This window comes from Miniopterus natalensis, chromosome 2, assembly GCF_054644295.1.
Source record: "Miniopterus natalensis isolate mMinNat1 chromosome 2, mMinNat1.hap1, whole genome shotgun sequence".
NCBI lineage: Eukaryota > Metazoa > Chordata > Mammalia > Chiroptera > Miniopteridae > Miniopterus > Miniopterus natalensis.
Genome location: NC_142082.1, coordinates 145,711,290 through 145,737,795, shown reverse-complemented (window position 1 = coordinate 145,737,795; position 26,506 = coordinate 145,711,290). Strand labels below are relative to the sequence as shown.

The following is a 26,506-nucleotide window of genomic DNA, read 5'->3' as shown; positions in this document are numbered from 1 at the left end:
TTCTTGCTACCTCTGCCTTATGAGAACTACTGCTGTGAGCCTCATTACAGAAAGCCTGAAACTGTAGCACTGAAAAGGCAGGAGGATCGTGTGAAGTTTTTCATATCACCATCATCATATTCCTGCAGCATCTCTTTTGTGCCCAGATGTATGAGGCACTTAGAGTGTTTTTCTGTTCCCTAGGAGTTATACATGTTGAGAATAGAAAACCTTTTATAATAAATACAGTACAAATTATATACTTGTCTTCACCCTTCTAGGCCAAGCCAGCCCACCCAATCAGACTGACTTATAGTCCTGAGCACTTCAACCCATGGTTGAAGGAAAGGTTCTTAACATATCCCCACTCCCCATCCCTTGTTTTCTTCTTACCTACTTCTATCCAATTCTCCCTGGCTCCAGGCTCTTGGCAGTATGACTGTAATTTTTCATTTTCACCTTTGAGTCCTAATCTAGGCCTAATGCTTTCCAAAGAAACACTGGATACCTGGCTCTTAAGGATCCATGGAATAGAGAAGATATTACCCTAATTAGCTGCTCTTCCAGGGGGGGAGGGGGTGGAAATGACTGTAGCAACTGAGTTCTAGAGCTGCGCTGCTCCTATTGGTCCACATAGCAAAATAACAGCTCCTACAACTGCCTTCTCTGCTTCTGTTCAACTCTGCTTCTGATTGAAGTAACACAGATGCACATAATGAGCATTTTAAAAATTGACCTGGAACTCTAGCTGCAAGAGAGTCTGTGAGAATGCTGATTAGAAGCCCTGATACTACTTTTTGTGAAAAATATAAGTTTTCTTTTTCATAAATCATCTACTGTTGATACTGTTGCTAGATAGTGAGTAAATGGATGGCTGTTATACTCCCATTTTAAAGATGAAGAAAGTGACACTCGGGGAGATTAAGCAGATTGCTCAAGCCCCCCAAGACAGAGTGACAAGCATAGAATAAGAGCTCTGCAAATAATTTGGCTGTCATCAGCCTTTGGATCGGTGACAAAATAGAGTAATAAAGTTGCAGGAGGCTTTTAGAAAGATGCATAAATATTTACTCGATTGATACAATAGCACTGTTCTGTCTGGGGTTTGGAATAATAGGAATGGGTTAGAAAATGTTGGTTCCATGTCTTTGGTTCTACCTCACCTGACACAGGTATAACAGGAAAAAGAAAGCACCAGGCTTCCAGCCTCATTGTACCAGCCTTAGGAGATAAAGTAGGTTCATTTCATTTACACCTGCCTCAATCACAGTTTTCTTTAAAAATAGATATGCTTAAAGATACACATTCATGAAAGTAAGCTGCAGAGAAGGAAATTGGAGATTTTCTCCATTTTTGAAAAAGAATATCAAAAACATCTAATAGATTAAAATTGCAAAATTTAGAGGAATGACAGTAACACAAGGAAGATTAGGATTTTTAGAGGACTTTTTCCAGTAGGCTGGGCTCATAAAGAGGCCATAATGGGGCAGACATTATCTTCCCACCTGTAGCTTCTTTCCTTAGAAAGTCCAGAGTTTGCGCTGCTGGGTGGTCATAGTGCTTCGAGTGGTGAGAACACATGATGATCCCTTAAGTCTTCTGCTCTGAAATCCTCCCAGCGGTCAAGAGGCTGGAGCCACCATGACCTCACCAATGAACTGTCACATTGTCCTCCATCTCAGCTTTCCCAGACCTGTTGCTGGGTATAGGTGAACTGAGGGCCCAAGTGGACTGGTATATAGCAGAGAGTGGTGGGGAGTGGGTGGCCATGCACAGAGGAGCCATTGGAGTAGATGGTTCCATCCTTCAGGGGTCCCAGATGGTGGGAGTCCTCCAGTCTCTGGATTAGCTTCCTGCAGCTCATTCATTCACTAATATTCATTCAGTGCCTGCTGTGTGCTAATGCTTCAGGATGAAAGAAACAAGATTCCTGCCCTCGTGAGGGTGGGATTCTAGTGGGCAAGATAAACAATAAATATAGAAGCAAATATAAGTCGGGATCCTGAGCGCTACCTGTTTTGAAGCACAGAAGTTGAGGTCAGCAGAGGGAATAGAGTGTGCCCTTTTTGAGAGAACGTGGCCTGCCGCTGGACGGATTTTACAGTTAGATGGGAGCCACAGTTGAAAGGACTTCAACTGGAGAGTGTATTCTCCTGGAAGGAGAATTCTCAAGTAATCTGAAAAGTAGGGGCCTTCTACTTGATGGGGGTGCATGAGTGTTTATCAAGGAGATGTGAGCCCAGGGGACTTTAGTAAGTGGGTGGCATATACTGTGCTGCTTCAGATGAAGCCCAGGGAGGGCTGGCTCATGAGTGACTTATTTCCCCACTGGGGGTCTCTTTGGGGAGTCTCTGCCACGTGAGGGCAGCATGGATTGGGTGGGATCAGCCAGTGACAACTTGTTCCACAGAGTTACCTAGTGCCCTGAAGACTTTCATCACGTTGACACTCATTTCCTCCTGGTTTGAGACAAGGACACAAATGGCTGGGCAGTTTTTCTGTGGTGGAGGCATCAGTCTCCATACTGAACACTCAACAGTGTGGGCCCCTTGCCTTGGCTTTGACCTTAGGTAGATGAGATGGCAAGGCAGCTGAGTTATAGAGATATGGACACTACACTTCCATTTTCACACAGAGGCCTGTTTTCGAAGGTTCTTACCAGGGAGCTTTCTTACCCATAAACAAGGACCAGGTTCTTTCAGTCTGGGAATTAGGTACTAAGTCCAAGTACAGAAGCTCAGGAGGGAGAGACAGGCACACAGGAGAAGGAGGCCCTTCCTGAGAGCAGGAGAAGTCTAATCAGTCCTGCTCTCAGGGGTCTGACAGGTGAGCCAGCTCAGTTTCTCTCACAAGTTATTCACTCACAGGATTTGGGGCATTTGAGTAACCTGAGAGTGTCAGGAAATAATACCCCAGGGCTTTGAGGATTTCACCCTCCAGTGTTAACTCATTCGTTGTAAGTGTTGTTGCGCAAGGAGATGGAATTCGGTTGACCATTAGGCCATTGCCTGTGCTCCCTGATGGGGACAGTGGATTACAAGGTACACTACAACTTGGTGGCAGGGGAAGGGGATGCATCATTCCTACTAAAGAGGCTAGGAGGCCTTACGTAACTCCTGCCCGTGGTTTCAAAGCTTTGTAAGGAAAACTAGCTCCCTTCCAGCTCCCCAACCAAGTAGGAGACAAGAAGTGGTCTCCTCTACTAGCTGAGCTCTGTGCCTCTATTAACAATAGCACCCACAGCAAAAAACTGGGCTGCCACCTCTGTTCCCTTATAGACATTCCAGTTGCCACAGCATTGGCTACTGAGAGTGATGTACCCACAGAGGCCCCGTGTGGGAACAGGACAGTTACTAGCAGTGTGCCCAGAGGAGAGCCAGAATCAGAAACTGGAAAAGCAAGCCCTGATGGCACCCAAGCAAAGAGTGGGCTCCATGGTACAGAGCCAAAGGAAGGTGGGTTATGGAGCAGGAGAGCTGAGGGGCAGAGCTTGGGCTCCAGAGCCAGGAGTGCCTGGGTTTGATTCCTGACTCCAACACTAATCCCAGGCAAGTAGTTGGACCTGTCTTTGCTTCTGTTTCTTGGTGTCTACAATGGGGATAGCAATAGCAGTGACCTCGGAGGGTTTGGAGGGCCTTTACAGATATTGTCAGTAAGTTCACAGCAGCCTGTGGGTAGGTTCTATTGCCCCCATTTTGCAGAGCACAAAGTCCTGCGATCGCTCCACCTGGCTGCCCCACCATGCTCATCACATTGTCTCACTTCCAGACTCTCTGCAGTTTCTGGAAAGTACCTGGCTGTCTTCGTCTTGCCTTTGCATGCACAGCTCCCTGGGGGAAAATTGCCTTAACCTGATCAGTCTAAGTCATCTCAAGACTCATGTAGTGTCCCCTCCTCTCAGAGAGCCATGGTTACATATTCTGGCACTATGTGCCCAGAGCAACCTGAGTTTACCTTTGTCAAGGACCTGCTAGTCTACAGTAACTAGTACTTCACTGTAATCCCTGTACACCTAGGAGCCCTTGTAGTAGAGATTGCCTTTTTTCTCTTCTCAGCACATAGTAGAAACTCAAAAAACATTTATGGATGGAATAGTGGTAACTCCAGGATCTCTGTACAGGAAGGGCTTAGTGGCATTAGTCTGGAAGAGCGGTCTAGAGGATTTACCCTGAAACTACATTTTCAATTAACATTTAATGCTATCTTTATTTAGTACTCTTTTAAGTTACAAATCTTAAAATGTAATAAAGATTTCTAAAAATTACTTTATATTTTTAACAAGGTAGAGAAAAATATCAGTGTTCCATATTTAAGAATATTATGTTAATTTGGGGTGGCTTGGGTGGAGGTAAATAGAGATTTGGGAACTACTAAAGTATCCCCCCACCCAGGCCCCTGGGGAGGAAGCGAGGGAGAGGGACATGGGCAAGAGCAGCCTGAAGGATGACCATGAACTGCTTTGAACTACACTAGGTATTTGTGGTGGTTAGTTGGCAATGAAGTGCCTGTAACCCATGCTTCAGCATTAGACACACTCACTGCCTTCTTACCAGCACTTCATTGCCTTTTCCATAAGCTATAGTCTGTTTTCACAAGAGCTTTAATTTGTTTATTGCTCTTTTAAATATAAATATCACCTATAAATTAGATTCTGTTGACTATACACAAGTGTTATGGGTAATTAATATTATTTAGTACAGATTTCTAAAACATCAATCATCATTGAAGACCCACATGATCCTGTTCTCTGTCTTTGTTAGTTACCTTGTTTTTGGAGTTTTGGAAGCGGCGCCAGGCGGAACTTGAGTATGAATGGGACACTGTTGAGTTACAGCAGGAAGAACAGCCCCGGCCCGAATATGAGGCACGATGTACTCACGTGGTGATCAATGAGATTACTCAGGTAAGGAACACGCCACTCGGATGCATTTTAGACTGTTTATTGCAGGGGTTCCCAACCGTGGCTGCGCAGTAGGATCACCTGGAGACCTTAGAAAGTATTGATGCCTGGGTCCCGTCACTACATACTCTAATGGTACTTGGTGGCCTGGTATGTATTCTGGGACGCCTGGTAAAAAGCTCCTCTGGTAATTCTAATGTGCACCCAAGGTGGAGAAGCTATGCTTAAAACGTGGACATGGGAGATAAATGTCCCTTCTTTCATAGTAACAGTAAAAATGGAAAAGTTAAACTGACATAAATGTACAGTAAGTCCTCACTTGATGCCATCAGTAAGTTCTGCAACTTTAAGCAAAATGACATATAATGAAACCAGTTTTACTATAGGCTAATTGCGATAAACAAGTTAAATTCCTACATTTTCTCATCAATGTTATAACGAAATGCCATTGAACGAAATGATGTTGTTTGAGGACCTGCTATATAAGAAAAAAATGCATTGGTTTTGTGTTCTTTCTTTCCTAATACCAGTAAAAAACACACAAAAATAGACTCTGTGACATACTGTGTGAGGAAGATGCATAGGTTTTTACAGTTGATTCTCAGTTTTTCGCACGCCCTTCATTGTTTCCGCCCTTTCGTCCTAGACTTAGCTGCCCCTTTGCCTTGCACGAAAGCCTCAGTCACTGCTCCCCCTTCTGGTTGGGATGTGCACGAAGTAAAGGGGGGAGGGATGAAAACGGAAACATTTGAGGTCCAACGGTGTTCAGTCACTGTGGGAGGCATTTTATGTAATTGGTAAGGTAAGTTTGCTGCTGCTACTGCTGCTAATTAATAAAAAACACACACATCAACCTATATCTCTCTCTCTAAGTATTCCAAAGCCAGCGAAAGATGATTTTTGAATCATCTGCATTGTTGCTTCTTTCCATCAACACAGAAAATTTAGAGCCCATTGTACTTAGAGTCATCAGCTTCAGGACAGTAGCTTCTGAGTATGAATAACTCTCAGGGAAAAAATGCTTTTACCAACAGCATCTGAAATGTCCTCAACTCTAGATTTTATAAATTGAATCACAGATTTACAGAATGTCAGCACTAAAAGGGACTGGAGGGGACAGTTCAACTCCTCATTTTATAAGTGAGGGAAAAAATGAGGTTCGGTTATCAAGAGTAGGTGACATTTGTCTTTTGCAGTGTAACAAGCTGCAAATAATCCCCATTATGAATAGTTCCTGCTGTTGACTGTGGAAAACAGGGCAAAACAAGGGTTGTTGAAAGACTGCATTTGGAAATGAAAGCTGAAACTTAGATAGACTTGTATGTTCATAACATGTTTTGAGGAATGTAAAACAAAAACTTGTATCGGCAACATAAGGAAAATGCCAAAGAAAAAACAATTTGGTGATTTAAACCTGCCAATTCTACATTTAAAATTGCCAACTAATAGGTTTAAATTTCCACTGAAACATTGCTTGTTAAAAAAATTAAAGGTGAAAGTTGTTTTGGTTTTTTTCTTTGTCTATCTCATTTTATTTTTGTTCCTAATACATCTTGGTTTAGAGAGAAGCACATGGTGGTTAAGACTTGAGAGGGAGGGTGCCTGAGTTCAAATTTGAGCACAACAACTTAATGGTGGCTGAGTGATTCTGGACAAATTATTTAACTTCTCTGTGCCATTGTTTCCTCAGTTATAAAATGGGAACAAATATAGCTTCTTTATGTGATTGTAGTAAAGATTCATTGACTTAATGTATAGAACCTGCTTCAAAGAGTACCTGGTACAGACTAAATAACACAAAAGTATTTGCAGCTATTATTATGCGATAGCTGCTCTTACTATCCAGGTAAATCTTGAGAAGTATTGATTTCTTCTCTTAAAGTTTTAAATATATTTGTATAAAGTATAAAGCAAAAACTTTACAAATTCAGTTATGACAAATTAATGTGTTAAGCTCAACCAAGAAACACATACTGGATACCTGGTATTTGCAAACATCTGTGAAATGTTTTGTCTTGCACAGGCTCTGTGCTCTTTCCCATTGCTTCACTCCTAACATCTAAGGCAAGCTCAGAAATGCAGCTTCACAACTTGCCATTGTCACATTCCCAACTCCCGAGCTCAGGTTATGGCAGGTAAATTACTCACACTTGCATTTTCAAAAAATACTAAAATATTAATATTAAAATATTAAAACTGCACATTTGTTGTATGAGTCTTTGAAACTGTTAACCAAAAAACATGCAATTATGAGTAAGGAGGCTATGTTTGAAAATGAATTTTTAGAAAAATTCAATTCAACCTAGGATTTAGTGACACATCAGGAGAAAAGTCATTTCATTGGAGTAATCCCTTGATTGTCTAAACCTCTTTTTTTTAATCAGGAAGAAGAGCGTGTTCCCTTTACTACCTGGGGGAAATGCATACGTGCCGTCCTCTGTGCGAGTGCTGTCTTATTCTGGGTAAGAGTCTTTCACAGAATTTAATATCGAATTTTAAATGTCAAGGAAGCTGAAAGCTGAGCTGGAGACTGTATAATCTCATGTGTTTAAATCAGATCAGTGGCCCAGGATTTTCCAGTTTCTGGTGAAGAAACCATCTGGGAGGCATAAAGAATTCTAAAGCTTTTCAGCAGTAACAACTAAAATAAAATGTCTAGAAAAGTCCTAACAAAAAGACGATAGGAACTATCAAAGAAAAGGCATAAAAACTGCTGAAAGATGTAAAAGAAGCCTTAACAAATGATTCTAGATCAAAAGACAGTATTTTTAAAATATCGGAACTTAGGAAAAAAATTTTTGGTTTATTACTAATAAAATCATATTTGTAATATAATAATCAGTAATATTAAGAGAACTTTATTGGCTCAAGAATAGCCAGGTTAGAGAATAGGACATGAAGCCCAGTATGGGCCCTGATATCAATAATAATTTAATAGCCTGGCCAATTTAATAGCTGAGGCTTAGTGAGTGAGCATCCATCTATGATCCAGGAGATCCTGGATTGATTCTCGGTCAGTGCACATGCCCGGGTTGCGGGCTCGATCCCCAGTGGGGGGCGTGCAGGAGGCAGCTGATCAATGACCCTCTCATTATTGATGTTTCTGTCTCTTACCCTCTCCCTTTGTCACTCTGAAATAAAGACATGTTTAAAATAATAATAATAATAACTTAATATACAAGAAGGGAGACATTATAAATCAGTGGGATAAGTAAAAATTATTCAATAAATAGTAGTGGAACACTTGTTAGCTATTGCGGGAAAAGTTGAAGGTTGAAATCATATCGTGAAACATACTATAATAAATTCCAGAAACCTTAAAAATAAGTAACACCAAAAATAACTAGAAATGAATATTGACGAATATATGATCTCCAGATGTAAGACGTTTTCTAAATTTAATAGCAGTGGGAGAACTTTTGGAGTAAAATACTTAAAGATTTTCGTACATCAAAAGCATCCTATGTTTAAACAAAACACCAAAACTATTCATAACAATTATTATTGTTAAAAAATAGGGCAAAGGGTTAATAACGTCAGTACATAAAAAGTCCAGATCACTTCTAACACCCAAGATCTCAGGAGCTTAGGAGGCAGAGAACATGAGTACACATTCACAACAGAAAAGAATATCATGGCAGATGTGAAACCCCAATAGTAATTAGATTAGTGCACATTAAAATGAGATAGTTTCTCACCTCTCAAGTGATAAGACTGAGTGTTTGAGAAGATAAAATGCAGTGGTCATGGGGGTAGGGGTGAAGGTGGAAGAACGCATAGAGGGGATAAATGGTGATGGAAAAAAATAAAAGAAATGCAATGATCAGTATTTTCATACCTAGGCTGTTAGAATTTTATACTGCTCTGGCCTTAGAAAGCAGTTTGGCAGTATGTATCAGGAGTCAAAAGTATTCATGTACTTTAATCTACTAATTCAGATTTTTAAAACTTTAAATCAGAAAGCATTTCGAAATGGTAAAGTCGGTAAAGATTTAGTCACAGACATATATATATTCATACCAGCCAAAATATTCTACTTCCAGCTCTTTATACAGTGGAATATTGTGTAGCTGTGAAAAGCTATGCCCATGAAAATATTTTATTACATATAAAAATGTTATGGTTATGATAGGCTTAAGGAAAAGATACAATCAATTATTAAATTGATTTTTAATACACAAACTACATAGTTCTGAAGGAATTGTGCCTATAGATAGATAGTCGATACATTTTTTTCTTATATTCCTTTACTTTTTAGTTTTTTCTTTTATAGTTAGGAGCCTTTCAATAGTAGGTGACAGAAAATCAGTTTCCAACAACAAAGTAGGGGTGAGTGGGATTTACTGGCTCCTGTAACTGAAAATCGCAGGTCTGAGGTATGGCTCTGGTCCGGATAGACACTGCAGCCCCGATGGTGTCAGGGCTGTCTCGTTGTCTTCGTTCTGTGTCCTGTGGTCTCCTGCCGGTGGTTCTGGGCACTCTCCCTTAAGGTTGCAGAATGGCTGCAGATTCCAGATCTCACATCACACTGAAGCCCAGAAAGGTCTCTGTCAGCAGCTTCCTCTAAGGAAGCTCCTCTTTCCAATGGACACTAGGAGGTATCTCCTCACCTCTCAGTGGCTCTTTTAGGTTGTCAGTCCTTGAATCAGTTGCTCAGGCCAGTGGGACGAGACACCGATTTGTCTTAAATGAATCAGAATCTACCTCTGGAGTCCAGGGGCGGGAGGGCAATCTAGCCCAAACCATGGGACTGAAAATATTCCCCAAAAAGCAAAATCTGGGTCCTTTTCTAAGACTGGAAACAGACCCAGGGAAGCAAAAGCAACAGTTGTTCACTGCAGGGTACTTTCAAGTTTTCTGTGATGAGCATATGCTAAAAGTTGTAAGAAAAGTATATTAAACTTATAGTGAGAAGAGATACATGAACTTGTGGAAGGGGAATGCAAAGCTTCTCTGCCCCCTATGAAGAAATATTGAACCTGCCCAGTGCCCTGAGGAAGTTTGGAAACATTGTAAAAGCTCTGGAATGAATTAGAATTCATTTCAGAAACCAGGTGGGAGGCAGCACCAGGTAGGGGTTAGTGTGTCTTTGGAGTCCTGGAGTATCTCAGTTCTTTTACTTACTAGTTGCTTAATGTGGAGCAAATTACTTAATCTCCGGGTGGCTCTGTTTCCTTACCCATAAAAGATCTGATACTACCTGCCTCGCAGGGCTGCGCGAGGGCTTAAAGGTAGACTGTGCGGAGGTGAATAGTAAGCATTTAAAGAATCTTAACAATTCTAATTACTTAATAACTTCACAGATTATGGAGATAATTATTTAAAATACATACCATTTAAATGGTCTTTGTGTGTTGTGCTGAGAGAGAAAGAATTGATATACCTTCTCTGATACGTATTTCTCAGCTTGGCTAATTTTCACATATACTCCACACATTAAAAAAAAAAAAGTTGCTCCTTTCACAAGTGTTAAGGCTCAACTGTGAAGGAAAGTAGATAATGAGAGAGATTAAAGGAGGAAATATAATGCCTCCTCTGCAAACCGATGGCTTAAAAAATAAGAAAAACATCTTGTTAACACTTTAGTTGTCATAATCATAGCTAATATTTATGCAGGACTTTTCATGTGCCTGGGCGTAACGTTCTTCGTGTTTTTTCTGACGGCAGCTCACTGAGTCCTCACAACAATCCTCTAAGTTAGTTGCTGTTATAATCCCCCCATTACACGGGTGAGGAAATTGAAACCCCCAGGGGTTAAATAATTTGTACAAGGCCCCACAGCTAGTGGCAGAGCCAGGATCCCCATGCAGGAGTCGGCTCCAGGACTGTGCTTGTAACCAGCCACTCCCTTGACTGCTCTCCAAGGTGAAAACCAGCCCCCTCTGTTACTGAAAAGAACAGGACATGATTTGCTTAGTCCTGAGACACATTCTTTGTAGCTTTTCTCTCTCGGGGCAGTCATCACCAGCCATCAGACACATTGAGTTCATGCCTCTGGAGCATGCCCAAGAGGTAGATGTAGGGAAATCACTTTCAGAACGGGCCCTTTAATGTGCAACATTCAGTGGCAGAGAAAACCCGCCTGGTGAGGAAGTGAAATCGTATCAACCAAGTGCAAACTATTGCTTCACACACCTCTGCTGGCACTGGGTCTGTGCCGTCAAAAATGCAGTGGGTTAGTGAAATGAATCTTGTGCAAACACAGGTTATGAGCAACTGCCAGTTTAAGATCTTACAATATGAGCATGAAAAGTGGGCGACACTTTCATAAGCAGAGACCTGCTGCCATTTTCAGTGGTTCCCTTGGGGCATCTGCACAGCCTCTGAACACGTCCTGGTCAGAAACACCCTTGGTACCGTAACTAAGACAAAAGCCAGCACCGGCTGACCCCTGAACCACGGGTAGGCTCTGTTGGAAGGACACATACCCCTTTAGTGGAGCAAAGAACACTCAGAACCTAAATAATTTCATAATTGTAGGAGGGATGTTTTCTCTGGTCCTGCTGGCACAAAGACTCTTTCCTTATACCAGAACATGCTACCAGTTATTCCATTTTTACCCCATCTGAAGACATATTCTCTCTCCTTTTTTAATTAGACCTTTAAAATATATATATGTACACACACACACACACACATATATATATTTAGAGAGAGGGGAAGGGAGGGGGAGAGGGAGAGAAAAAGAGAAACACCGATGTAAAAGTGGACCATCGATCAGTTGCTTCCTGCATGCCCCCCACTGGGGACCGAGCCTGCACCCCAGCAACCCTCCAGCGCGTGGGACGACCTGAGCTGCATTGGTCAGGGATAGACCTTTTTTTTGTAGAGTAATACTATGTTTATAGAAACATTGCACAGAAAGCGCAAGGTTCTCATAATCCCTCCCTCCCCACACACAGCCTCTTTTGACATCTTTTTTTAGTGGACACACACTCTGGTGATTTCCATCATTCCTTTTCCTTTCTTTGACGTTTAATGTGCTTGATTTCCACCTCTCTGGTGGCAGTTCTGTGAGATTTAACATCACTTCACCCGTGCACCTTGTCCATTTAAAGCATGGGGCCAATTTTTTAGTGTGAGAATGTGATTATTGGTGAATCTCATGCTACTTTGTTTACTGTGTTTTCAGATCCTACTTATCATTGCTTCAGTTATTGGGATCATTGTCTACAGACTCTCAGTGTTCATTGTATTTTCTGCAAAACTTCCCAAGAACTTGAATGGAACAGACCCGATCCAGAAGTATCTGACCCCACAGACGGCCACGTCCATCACCGCTTCCCTCATCAGCTTCGTCATCATCATGATTCTGAACACCATCTATGAGAAAGTGGCAATCATGATTACTAATTTTGGTAAGTCCTTACCACAGCTTACATCATTTCTAGGACATTTCTTAGAACCTGGTAGAGATGGAGACTCGTATCTTTTAAGCTTTTCAATTCCAGTACATTACAATTCTTAGAAAATTTCAAGTGTAAACATATTTTCTCTAGCCTGTATGGGGCATGAATTATCTACAGCTTTGCATTAGTAAAAGGGACAAAGCAAAGACAATCATCATAATGTCCAAGCTTTGTATAAACAGATCAGTGCTGAAGAATATTTTCAATTACATTACATCATGTACCCTATTGTTGAAAGTAAATAGTCTCTTCATTGCAAATAAGTGAAACAGGGTCATGGTCCCAGTGGCGAATACGCTCCTCTGTTGCTGAGAGGACAAGCAATCATGCTGTTACATGTCTTCCCCCATTCTGTTCACATTAATACAGCTCCATTCTCATCAGCTCCGGCTTCTGTAATAAATGATTCTTCTCTCTGGCTCGTATCCCAGGCAGCTGCTTTGTGGCCAAAGTTAAGTGCTTCCCACACGCTGCATATGTCTGGGCTCTCCGCGTGGCCTGCTCAGTGGTCATGTTCTGAGAATGATTAGCCCAATTTAAATTTCCAAACTAGGAGATGACCTGTTTTGTCTTCCCCAAATGCTTCTAGCAAGTTGTCCCCTGTTTTGTTTGTTTTCTTCAACACCTACTCAAAAAAAGACAAGAGAATATCATCCTTGCCCATTTGATAACATTGGTTTTGTAAATTTTAAGGAACAGTTGTAAATATTATTGTATTTATGGGGAAGAAGCTCTCATAACAATGTGTAAACTTGAATTAACACAGTAGCTATATTAAGGAGATCAAAACAGCTTAAGAGGAAACCGTATGAATTGTATTTTTTAAACATTTTAACTCCTGTATCAGTGTCTTTGATTAGGGTCTCATAGCTGTTCACAATTTTTAAAACTTAACTTTTCTTTGCATTAACTGCAGAACTCCCAAGGACCCAGACCGACTATGAGAACAGCCTAACCATGAAGATGTTCTTATTCCAGTTCGTCAACTACTACTCTTCATGTTTCTACATCGCATTCTTCAAGGGCAAATTTGTCGGTTATCCCGGAGACCCAGTGTATTGGCTGGGAAAATACAGAAATGAAGAGGTATGAATGTAGAATTGTATCATCTCAACAATTTTAAGACAGTTTCTTCATCGTACGTTCTTAGATTGTTTTTCATTCTAAAGAGAAAATCAGAAAAATTAAAATAACTGTTTCACACTAGAGCCATCTAAAATCTAAATGAGATTTTCTTTTTAATATCCCAGTGTGACCCAGGCGGCTGTCTCCTTGAACTGACAACACAATTGACAATAATCATGGGAGGAAAAGCAATCTGGAATAACATACAAGAGGTGTTACTTCCGTGAGTATCAAGTTGTGTGATCTGGAAGATAGGACGGGGGTAACACAGCCACGTAGTTTGCCTGCACGTCCACAAAGCTGCGTGCCCACCTCTAAGGTGGAGTGGACCCTGCGCTTATTAAAGGTCTTTGGACAAGATGGTCCAACCCTCTGTATAAACGTGTGTGTTTGCACCTTCGTTTCAAGCAAGCCCATGGCTGCAAGTTACAGGGACCTGCAGTTTTTCCTTCCGCTGTTTCTTCTGCCTGAAATGTTTAGGAAGTGTGTTTTGAATCACTTTCCCTTGTTTGAACACTAGGGATGCTGAGTGTTAGCCAAGTTAGAGAGCGACTCTGGCTCCTCCCATCACTGCTGCTTCTCTGTGTGTAGGTGCTAGTGCCCTTCCAGTTCTTTTCATACAAAATTTTAACATACCAAAGATATATTAGTTACTCTTGCTACCCAAAACTACACCCATAGTATGTAGGAAAGCAGAGAAACACCTTATAAGTCAGTGGCTGTGTTCACACCATTTAAATGTGTCAAAAGGAACATAGTGAAATGGATTCCACCGTAGCCGTACCTTCCACCCCAGCCGACTCGGGGCCCTTGGCTAGAGCTCTCCGGGTAAACGCGGCCGCATATCTGATACTGTGCCCGAGGTTCCCGCTGGGTCTCTCCAGCACCTAGAAGGGCACCTGGTGTTTAGCAGGCACTGAGTGACTCATATGCTTCAAATCTTTAACATTAGTAAGTTAATAGAATTGTTCTTTGGACTCAGACGGCAAGCTCCGAGCTCCTTGGCCTTCCCGGCCACAGTGTTTGAGGCAGTCCTGGGAATTTTATTCTGGACATGCTTGACAAAAGGCTACTACAATGTCTGCATTAAGCAGCTTACTCTGGAGAAATTTTTATGATAAAATGTTAAGGAGAATAATTAGTTAAATATCCAAAATACCAACAGCATCATCCTTTGGTCGAAATTTAGATAACGATGACTGTCATTTTCTTCCCCTATATGTTTCCTATACTTCCCACAGTGGGTGTGCACTACTTACAAGAAAAGTGAACTGTTATCTTGAGAAGGGGTATTTTATATGATTTGGTTGGTGGGTGAACCAGAGACCTGCAATAAGAGAGCCCTAAATACAGGTATCCCTCACTGGCCACGCTTGCTCTTAAAATTCAGGAACATAAACTCGGGAGTGAAACAGATTCAGATAGGAAAGGGTGCTTGTATTTAAAATTAGCGAGTGGGAATTCTGTAGAATGTCCTAAATACAAATGATTATCTGTAGTATGTGGATTAAATATGATAATGAAGAGAAAATGAGGTATAAAGTACTTCACACTGTGCTCTACACCGAGCAAGGACTTAGTAAAGGGCAACTTATTATGATGCTGTTCTGCTAATATGCATGGTCAAGTCCTAAGAAAATTACTTAGGTGGCCCCTGCTAGAGAGAGGAGGCACCCAGCCATGGCCAAGGAAAGAAGTGTCTGGCATCTGTATTTTAAAAACTTCTCTAAACAATTCTCATGTGCAGCCAAGATGGATGTCCCTGCACTAGAACCATGACCCAGCAGAAAACCCAAAAGACCAGGGATGACGATGAACTGACTACAACCTAAGATTTCCTTCTACAGAGGAGTGGTTCATTCAGGAAGACGGAACAAGAGGCTAAGCGTGTGCAGCTCAGGAAGGAGAGCTATTCGGAGAGACTTCTGATGTGACCCGTTATGGGTGAGGGAAGGCAGGACAGTGACCCGTTATGGGTGAGGGAAGGCAGGACAGTACCAGAGGCAAGCGGCTGCCAGAACAGAAGCTTCCACCTGAATCCAAACTGATGGGTTTGGGGCCTCAACAGTAAGAGACCTATTCCCCTGGGCCATGGAGAGGCTTCAGCAAGAGGCTGAGGCTGAGGCTGGAAGTGTGAGGCAGAGCAAAACATAAACCAATTGAAACCAGCCATCTGGAGCTTGGGGTCATGAGGGGTGGTGGGCCTGTGTGGTCGCCGGTGCCACCTTCTTCACAAGACCCCTGGAATGTCCGTAACGCTGAGGATTCCCAGACTTGACGGATTACAGAGCCTTGGGTTGGAGCCTGGGGAGCAGTAGGAGCAGCGAGCATTCCGTGCTCTTGTAGGTGCTGAGTGAGATCCGCCGGCCCAGACAGCACCACGTCCCTGAACCAAGAGCCTAAATAATTTAGGATGTATTTACAGTTGGCCTGAGCCAGCTAACCTGGATTGGTCAAAAAGCAATCTCACATAGTGGGTCCTGAGGCGTTAGGAAGTGTGCCAAATGCCTTACCTGCCTTACTGAAATCATTCAATCCTGACAGCAACCCTGGGCAGTGTAGGTTTTAACACCCCACTTTATTTGAACTTGACCAAAATTAAATAGTAAGCAGTGAAGTGTGGCTTCATAGTCAAGGCGTGTCCGAGTCCATGTGCCCTCCACTTCCCACAGCCTTCTGCTATGCCCCTAATGTCCTAGAGGAGAAAGAGGCGGGGAAGGATTGTGAAGCCAGGGCACGCTCTGTTGTAGAAAGATCTCCCCTTAGCACACCTTGATCAGTGCAGAGTTAATGCTGAGGTCAGTGGCGCTGGGAAACCCAGCAGCGAGCTAGCCCTGTCCTACACTGTGCGCGCGCCTGCACATGCCGTCTATACAACTGCGTTTGCATTAGTGTGAAGCCTTCTCATTGTCAAATTTGGAATCAATACAAGCACGTCATCCCGTCAGCCGAAGCTTAGTCAGATCTTTACGTCTGTATTTGAACTTGTTGGTTGTTATGGCTCCTCTTCCGCTGAACTCCACGAGGAAACCACAAGCCACTGCTGCTTTAGGGGACAACCGTTCTCTCTGCTACAGGTGCACACTTAGTGTCGCTGCCAACTCGCGTTTCTTTTCAGGACAGATTGCAATAGAAAGGGGGGGAGGAGCACTTATCTGGGCCAGAAGGCTTTGAGAAAACCACGACACAGAAGAGACAGCAGCTAGTATCCAGCAGTGGGCAGAATGCCAGGCCACCAGCTGAGGCGGCGTCTTCTCCTAGCTCTGCACCAGGACTTCGAGGAAGTGGATCGTGTCTCGGGTCCTTGATTTGTTCGGCTTAGACTATGATCTTAGACCTGTTTTATCCAATGTCAAACTATGTCACTTTTCTCTCAGTGTCCCTCAATGGTTCCCCAGTTTCCTCAGACTAAAAAAACACACCCAAATCCTCACAACAGTCTCTTTGCCTCCCCTGCTTGCCCCTTTGCCTCCTTAATCTCTCTTTTCCGATGTCACTCTTAGTAAGGCCTTCCTGCCACCATCCCCACTCCTCCCTGCCGCAGGTGCAAACGCTTTTTCCCCACAGTACTTATCACCAGTTCACAATCCATGTCTTGGTTTTGTTTCTTTTCTCTGGAAAGACAATTCTGGATAATAGCGTGGAAAGGAGAAAAAGTAAAGTTAATCAAATGAGGGAAAATATCTTTTAAAGACTAGACTGCCTTTATGAAAAGGAGCTAAGAGAAAAAGTAGCAGTTATAATTTTAATAAACCAGGATACATGGTATTATGTTTCAAAATATTTTGGGGTAGGGAGGCAGAAGTAAACAATTTAGCATGAAAATGCAAGATTAATTTATTGGGAAGATTATGTATTCAGCTTGAGATATCACTGACTACTTGTTCTGACCATGTTCTAATTTATAATTTGATCCTTTTGGCAGCTGGGTCAAGAATCTAATCGGACGCTGTCGCACAGTTTCGGGCTCAGAAAAGATATCCCCGCGATGGGAACAGGACTACCATCTGCAGCTCATGGGCAGGCTGGGATTATTTTATGAATATCTTGAAATGAGTAAGTCATAAGTGAAAGTTTAGGTGATATGTTATACTGGAGCATGTTTTGGATCCCGAAAGTCATGATTATCAAGCCAAATAATTGTCTGGGATATTGAAATGGGGTTTTTCCTCCACTAGATAAAAGTATACAACCAGGCTTTCAAATAAGGCGACTGTGCATCTTTGTATTTGTGTTGTACAGAGCTAAGGCTTATTCCGCTGAAATGGAATAGTCGCGGAGGAGCGTCGTCATTAGTTCTCGGAGCCTCTAACAGAGTGGGCTGAGGGAGAACTCGGAACTCTTAGATGTGATTCAGCGCGGGCTGGAGCGCTTCCCAACCGAGTCCTGTAAGCGAGCCCGAGCCGTACAGGAGCCCGGGGAGGAGCGCGCTGCTGCTGGTCGCAGGGGTGACCACGGCCCCCTCCCCTCACTCCTGCCTTTGGCAGCATAGCTATTCCTTCTGGCCAGTGGCCTCTGCCTGGTGCCTTGAGCGACCTCATGACTCATCACTGGCTTGAATGCAGAACCATTTCGCTGGTCTGGAATTAAGATTTAGCACAGGTCTCCTCCCCCTTGAAGGCCTTTGTCCATTTGTGGAGCGTTTGCTTGGGCTCTGTGTCTCTTCAGTTGAACTGGATTTTGAGCTCAGTTACCTTTAAATGGATGCATCTCAAAATAGATTTCCATAGGAAACACCATCTTTTCTATTGTACATGACACACATCTAATAGAAGGCTAACAGCGTGTATGTTTTGTGTCTGCCCTTTCAGCTAACCATTGCATTGAATTACAGTTGTTTTTTCAGTTTAGAAAAAAGGCATTTATGCAAAGGGGTTTGAGTGGATGCGGAGACACAGACCTGTTTGCAAGTCTGCAGAGAGAGAGGGCGGCTTTTATTAAATCACATTCTATATATAAAATAATTGCTTTTAAAATATATGTTATACTTGGAAATACATCTGCTTCCTTCGGTGAGTGAAAGGTTCATCTTGTAGCTTCTTCAGTCAGCAGTGCTTTGCAGCCTGGGGTCTGATTTGAATTTCCTTTTTGCTTGTGTTATGTTTTGTGACCAGGTTCAATTAAGGGTATAGCTGTCATACATAATGCAGAAGCTATATTTATTCTGTTTATTTCCACAAGGACTTTCAAGACACCTACCTGTTATTCTAAAATGAGTCATAATTATAAATATTTCATGTGGAGCTATTATCAACATTAATAACATTCTGGGGCAGAATATCATTTGTTATTTTAGCACCAAAAAACCTTGGGAAAAAAGAATTATTTTCCTGTAGTTGATTAGTCAAACCAATGTCATTGAGAGGAAAAGCTACATGGTTGTGTTTTAGGGAGAAGTTGATATGACTTTGAGTTTCCTAGTCTCATTAAAATAATTTCCAACTTACATAATTCAGCCTCACCCTACCTTATGAAAAGATGGAATAACAACTGTTATAGACAGTTCTTTTTAGGTTTATTAATTTGTTTTCCTATTATTTAAATAATACCTAATGAGTTAGAAAGTTCAGTCAGTTTCTAAGAGTAGACAGTCTGTTATTCTGTATGCAACTCCAAAGTGAAATCTATTTTTTGTTCTTTTAGGTTATGGGAGATAGAATTTCCAAGTGCCCTTTGAATTATTTTTTTCTAAAATAAATAGAGTACCTTTGGTGCGGTCTCATCACCACACGGTTTCCCCTTTCTTTCCATTCCCCATGTTCATTATGATACCACCATCTACCTTTTCAGTTCTGAAGGGAAACATCTGACTAACCACCCTGGAGCGCCCTCACCCTGGCCCAGGCCTTGCGCCGGCCACCAGCTCTGTTCTCCTCTGCCCGAAATGCCTCTTCTTTTCTGTCTGAGGAATTCCTGCCAGGCCTCAGCGTCACCCTCAGCTTTTCACACAGACCAGACGCTTTTCCCTCTAGGCATTAGCTTGACTCCTGTGTTGGTGGTATAGGTATTGTGTGCGAGCCTCTCTCCCTGCCCAGGCTGCTCCTGTTGGAGGGAGCTGGCAAGGCCTCTGCACCTTTCAGTCATGGGTGGGAGCACCACCGCCTGGACATAGACCTCATAAATATTTCTTTAAGTGACCTGAGCTTGGAGTTTCAACACACACATATCACTGTGAGAGGAATTTACATTAAGATTGCCGCAGCCACCCCCACCGAGTTCATTGTGGTATATGTTTTGGGGGAGACTTTTTGAGTGAAACTTTTTTTTTTTATTTAGCAAATTCCCCACCATCCTTTGAGATTATTAGCGTAACCCTGGGATATTAACCAAAATTGCCTGAGTATATGGTTCTGACTTCTGAAATCTCGGACACAGGAGTTAGAGAAAGTCTGTTGGTCTTAAAATCCGGAGGCCATAAGATAGCATTTCGTACAGAGCATGGCATGGCACACACACCAGAGTGTTGAGAACTCCTTGGTGCCCTCCCAGTGGGCATGAGCCATAAATGAAGTGCAGTAAAGTGATGACATGTCCCGTTTGACCGCACCTTCCTCCATCCCTAATTTTTAAAAATTTATTAAAACAATGACCTCCATATAGTATTTTCTCCATTTGATTTGCTGTAATTAATATCAACTGTTCTTCACCTGCTCCTTGCACCACCCCCTTTCCTTTCCTCTCTCTCCAGGGCTACAGCACCCCCCACCCTCTCCAGGACACAGGCCTGTCTTCCCCCCGCTCCCTCATCTCTGCTGTTTCCGCCCACCACCTGTATTGATGTTTCCTCGTCTTTGCAGGATCTTTCCAAAATGGAAAAGGCACTAGAGCTAGGTAGCCTTTAAAAAAAAAAAAAAAAGTGTGTGTGTGTGTAAATATATAAATGTATTTTTATTTATCTTTATACTTATATACACACACACACAGCCCTTGGCTTTTTAAAATTTAAGGAAAACAGTAATCAAGAGGAAAAACATTCCAGAGAGAGAGAAATGTTTGGCCATATCAAAAGCTGCCTAGTAATCCAATAAATATGAACTGAAATGTCAGTGGCTTTGGGACACACAGCCGCCGGCAGCAGGAGTCGCAGGGCTGAGGCAGGTGGAGCTTTCAGGAGGGACAAGTGGTAGAGAAAGAATCAGTGTAGGTTCTTCAAGAAACTCGACTTTAAAGTGACAAAGAAAGCATGGAAAGTATCAGAGAGCAATGTAGGTCATGAAGTTCCAGGCAAGGGTTATTTTTGTTTTCCCAAAGGGTGTTTTTTGCCTTGCTGAATTGAATTGATAGGCCATTCGTTACTGTCTCCTTGCTTTTCTTCCTTTCAAAAGTTTAGAAAGTTCTTACTTGAATATCAGAACAGATTATTCCATCTGAAATTGATTTTAGTGTCAAAAGTGAGGACTTCATGCCAGTTCTCCCAGTGTGGAGCTAACTATTCCATACTTGAATCTACTGGTTTGAAGCATCACTTTTATAATACATTAAAATCCCATGAATATCTACATCTATTCTTGAAATCTATTTTATCTACTTAATTCATACTATCTATTAATGCACCTGTTCTAAACTATTTCAATCATCATAGCATTATAATATACATTAATATCTCGTAGAGCTGGTCCTGTTTTGTTTTTCTAGACTGTCCCTAATACTGTCAGTATGCCCATCCCTCATCATTTTACTTGTATATTTGTGTATCTCGAAGAATTTTAGCATGACCTTTCAGCTTTTTTTTAACTACATTTGGGATTATTAACTAAATTTGTATTCAAATTCTAATTTATATTAGAGAAAAAATGATGAGTCTGCCCACCATTTATTCGTACGTTATTACTTGTTTTATGATGACTTAAAAAAAATAGTCTTAACATTTCTCACTAATTTATTTCTAAATAGTCTGTGCTTTTGTTGTCATTATAAATGGTATCTTCTCCTTTTTGGGTTTTTGGCTGAGTTTATTGCTAATATAGTCCTAATGTCTGGCTTCTCATGAATAATGAGATCAGGCAGCTATGAGTGGGCCCTTCATTAAGACACACGTTTGCCAGTTCCCATTTGACTGAACCCACTCTACTCACTCCTGTTACGTTGCCTGGCCTGTGTAGGCAGATGAGTTCATTAGATGAGTCAGACGCAGACGTTGACATCACTGCTTGATGCTGTGCTGCTGACTCTATGACATCACCAACTCTGGTCCTTGCTTATCTGATTTCCTTGACCATGACCACACTTGTCAGCTTTTATCTGTACCACACCCTGGCTTCTGAGACCAGAAGCCATTCCAGCTCCTACCCGGCTACCCCTCCAAGTCTTGCCCTTCCTGGCCGGAGTGGTCCCTGCCACTGTCAGCAGTAGCCCTTAAGGGGCTGGCATTTTCCCTCCTCCAGTCTTAGTTACATACTTGTACTAGTTTACTTTAAAGGTATGCCAGTTAGGAGGGAAGGGTCTAAAACAGAATAGTATAATGTAGTATAGTATATAGTGTATCCCACTTAAATTACAGACATGGAAAACTGCTAAGCCACCACTTGAATCTTGACTGACTGTGACCACATAGACTGCAACAACTTCAAGATACGACTTCCTAAAAAGGGATTATATTTTAACTTAAACTTTTATCTACATTTCTGTGATGTGTAGTAATACCTCCAGTTCTGAATGCGTTGCACTTGCAGACTCAGGGGAGCTTACTCATTTGCCTCTTTTTAGCTTATTTCCTCCAGTGTTCTCTAAGTATAGTCTTCCCAAAGGTGCATGTCTCATTTCTTTTTAACTTGTTAGATACTTCACAATATTTTCTTTTTTTAATCCTAAATCACAAATCATCTTCCAGTATTCTATTATCTCAACATTGAGAATGAATAACATGCTTAGAGTGTCCCACGTTTATTTACCAGCAAATGACTTTGGCTGATTAAAGATTTTTTAATATATTCTGTTAAGTGTATATATAATTTGTCTTTTTCCCAAAGATCTCATACTTGATATTTGTGTTTTGTTTGAATTCTTTCATTGTTGAATATTATTAGTACCATGAATGTCTGTTCTCGTTGGGGGTTAGTTTGTGGTTTGCCTTTCTCTTTCTTTACGAGAGTGAAGGAAAATGTGTTGTCTTGCCATCTCTCCTCCATCCATGATGTGTGTCCATTTCATTGACAGTTATTCAGTTTGGCTTTGTCACCTTATTTGTGGCCTCTTTTCCACTGGCCCCTCTGCTGGCTCTGGTGAACAATATATTGGAAATAAGGGTGGACGCGTGGAAAATGACTACGCAGTATAGACGCATGGTGCCAGAAAAAGCCCAGGACATTGGAGCGTGGCAGCCCATCATGCAAGGAATCGCCATCCTGGCTGTGGTGACCAATGTGAGTAAAACCGGGACTTAACGGGCTCAACACGTTGAAAAGTTCAAAAATGCATTAGGGTTGCTACCTGAGGAATCAGATGTTTGGTATTTCTTAAAATGGGAGAAAGACTATCATCCATATCAACAACATCATTGTAATCGTTATTTTTTACTGTATTTTGTTTATAATTATTACTCATGACTTATAAAGTCAAGACCTCTAGCCTAGGCAGTTGCTAAGAGTTACCATTATATTATTGTTGCACATTTGCTAAAGTTTTTATTTAATAGAAACATGGTAATAGTAATAACAATAAGTACTAACTTTCAATCCTCACGTGACTATAAAAGGAATTATATCCAAAAGTGCTTTTATAATGGAGATAAAAATCTGTCCATTTAGAGTGTGAGGACCCTAAAATAACAGCTATCATTCACCATATTTTACCATCTATTCCAAATTATCAACATAAAATATTAACTATTTGGTGATGAAGTATAAACACTTTGTGCAGTCCCAGTCAGTGTCACCTGTCTCCTGGGGCAGAGGTTCTTTAAGGAGCAGGTTCCGTCTCTCCTCCCTACCCACCCCTTAGTTGCTGCGAGCCACTCTCTGATTATTAGCTAAGCAGCCTCATACTCTGTGTGTGTCCCAGTTGTGAGGGAACAGAATTCAGTTGTTTAACTCATGGACCTGTCTGAACCGTCTCTTTTTCCCCAACAAGCCAACAGGAAGCTCTCAGGCAGACTAATTCCCATGCCAGCTCATCAGGGGACCTCCTGCCCTAGAAGTACCCTTACAACCAGGGCTTCTTCCCCTTCCTCCCTTATTTCACTGCCAAGTTCACTCCTAGGTCGCAGTCCCCAACAAAATATCTCAGTTTTAATTTCTTAATCAAGCCACACTTGCCCTGAGTCCCTAGCCTTTTCCCATAAGCACAGAACAGAACTCCGCACCTGTGGGCCAGGCTCCTGGATGCGGGGGGCTGAGCACTGCAGGCTCTGGGATCAGACCCGAGCTCCAGCTCCCAGCACTACCGCTTCCCAGCTACACAGCCCCGGGCAAGGCCTGAACACTCAGAACTCATTTCATCATTTGTAAATTGAATAATTCCCAATGACACACTTGATATCATGTGCCGCAAAGGGTGGTTGGGGAATTCAGTGAGTTAATGCCTGGAATGCACAGAGCCTGGACCTCGAGGAATGTTCGCTGCCGCTGTTTATCCTGTTCATGTCTCTGCGTCATTCACGGTGACTGTGGAGACTTTGACAGGTGTCTAAACTAGAGGCACAATTTTACAGTGTGTCACTGTCAGGACCGTGTTAGCTACAGTTTTACACAGTAAAACAAGTTATCTGGAACCCAGCTGTCACCCCAAAGAACCCTCAATTTGTCTGAATTGGATGCTATCCCTCCTTTTTAGAGAAAGTTGCAAATCCCACACAAAAAAAGCACCTAGTAGGTTTATTGGTGTCCATTCACCCAGAGATCTCACACCTTCAACATTCACTGTGCTGTGAAATGAAGACAGATGTTCAGAAATGTGACAGTGCAGCTTCAAGTTCCACAGTCATGAGAGAATGAATCTGTCGTGTCCAATATGCTGCCCAACACGAAGCGTGGCAGGAACGTGGCTTGTGTGCTTTAGCAACATTTTCGGCAACACGGGTTGAAACGAAAAGGGTTTTCGTTTGACCTTCAGCTAACCAGAAAATTCAATTGAGTCATGCTCCCATTCCTCAAGCGTCCCGGTTTGATTGTATTAGGCACCTTTACTAGTATCCCCAGCCTGGCTCCACTCCATTAGCGCAGATGGAGCTTTGGCTGTTTCCAGGGCTACTCTGTGTGGGGGGGGGGGGGGGGGGAGTGTGCACACACAGGCACACACGCCGCGGCTGGTTCTTACCCAAGGAGCAGTTCTTATAACTTAGGCATCTTTTTCTTATACATGTATATTATCCCCTCACCTCCCTAATGTGTGCCTCCCATTCTGATATGCACAAGAAGGGCTAACTTTCCATAACAGGAGAACTTCTAACTGTAGGAAGAAGAGAATAGCTACCAGGGATGAGAAAGGACATTAAGCAGGGTTCCGTGTACAGCCATTCATTTTAAAGCTGCCCGTTCAATGAATAAGCTGAATTGACATTGTTGTGTCATTCCAGAGCATCTGCTATTGAAGACCAATTTTAATTTATTTTTACATAAATGGGAAATTGTGTTTGGAACAGCATGGGAAATGAAGCGCACTGCATTTATTTGTACTCTTGCAGCCTGTCTCAAAGCAGCTCAATTCAGGAGGAAAATGTATCTTGTCAGAAGATAATAGAATTAACTTCCTTGTCAGAATTTTTGTAGCTTCCTAAGCACATCTGCAGGTGATTCTCTAAAAAGCTATAGTTGAGTAAAATAAAAAATTTTAATTAGTTGGAATCTGGAAAAAAGTATTCTTGCCTCACACCACCACTGACAGGCAGGCAGACCCACACCCACAGAAATATCTCACTTCAGGGGAAATTTTGTAATAGAAAAGCCCCCGAGTTGTTTCCCTTGCTTTGCCTGAGATCTTTGTTGGCTTGTGGTCTCACTGTGTCTAAACCATATGTTCCTATGAATACTCTTAGAAATCATACCATGCCAAAAACACGTCGTTCTTCTGTATCAATAAATGCCCAAATCAGTCACCTTCATTTATTCACATAGAATTTGGATTAAAATATTTTTAAGCCAGTCAGAGAAAGACAAGCATCAAATGATCTCACTCATATGTAGAATCTAATGAACAAAATAAACTGATGAACAAAATAGATCCAGAGACATAGAAGCATGGAACAGACTGACGAATCTCAGAGGGAAGGCAGGGGATTGGGGGGGGGGAGATTAACCTAAGAACTTATATGCATAACCCATGGACACAGACAATAGTGTGGCGAAGGCAGGGGGCAGGGGGCGTGGAAGGGGTCAATGGGGGAAAAATGGGGACATCGGTAATACTTTCAACAATAAAGATAAATTTGAAAAAATACAATATACTTTTTACTTTCTCCTTCCTTTAAACCAATTTTATACATTGGAAACCTTAAAGCATAAGTTAAAAACTTTTGGAGAAAATTCATATAATTCATAGTAGCTTTCCATCCAGGTAGATGTCTGCCTATCTGCCTAATTTAGACCCAGGTTTAAGTCTGACCCATATTTATTCCTTTAACATGGAAGCACACTAAACTTTATTTAATCATTTATAATGTTCATAACTTTATCCACTTAACCTTTTGGAAATTTAGAGGCTTAGATACTAGATCTAACAATACAGACATCATTGCTTGACTGTGAGTGGAGCAACCCAAAGTTGCTCCAAAGTAGGGGGTTTTTTTGCTTTCTGAATTTTAATGAAATCAGTTTAAAAATTACTCTTCTCTAATGAAGCAACATACATAAATATATACTGGCAATTTAAAATAAATCAGACTATAGACTGACTTGTCTAAACAAGTCTAGATACTATAGTGAAAAAAGTATGAATTTAAAAGCCATTATTAACTTAGATCTAGGAAAATGTATGCAGTTTACATTCTATTTTTAAGAGGCAAATGATTTTAAAATGTTTTTATTGATTTTTTGCAAAGAGACACATCGATGAGACATCGATCTGTTGCCTCCTGCACGCCCCCTACTGGGGGTAGAGCATGCAACCTGGGCATGTGCCCTGACTGAGAATCGAACCAATGACCTCTTGGTTCATGGAG

At 41.8% G+C, this 26,506-nt stretch overlaps 1 protein-coding gene across 2 annotated transcripts in view; it reads left to right on the top strand.

The window, feature by feature from the left end:
* The window catches only part of ANO6 (anoctamin 6), a 168,556-nt gene that overhangs the window by 128,689 nt on the left and 13,361 nt on the right, over positions 1 to 26,506 (top strand). For both annotated transcript variants that reach the window (XM_087814708.1, XM_087814709.1), the window contains 7 exons: positions 4,740 to 4,882; positions 7,264 to 7,341; positions 12,012 to 12,237; positions 13,205 to 13,374; positions 13,539 to 13,636; positions 17,339 to 17,469; positions 22,570 to 22,775. In XM_087814708.1, the coding sequence (XP_087670834.1) occupies positions 4,740 to 4,882; positions 7,264 to 7,341; positions 12,012 to 12,237; positions 13,205 to 13,374; positions 13,539 to 13,636; positions 17,339 to 17,469; positions 22,570 to 22,775 (1,052 nt within the window). The remainder of the gene's footprint in view (positions 1 to 4,739; positions 4,883 to 7,263; positions 7,342 to 12,011; positions 12,238 to 13,204; positions 13,375 to 13,538; positions 13,637 to 17,338; positions 17,470 to 22,569; positions 22,776 to 26,506) is intronic.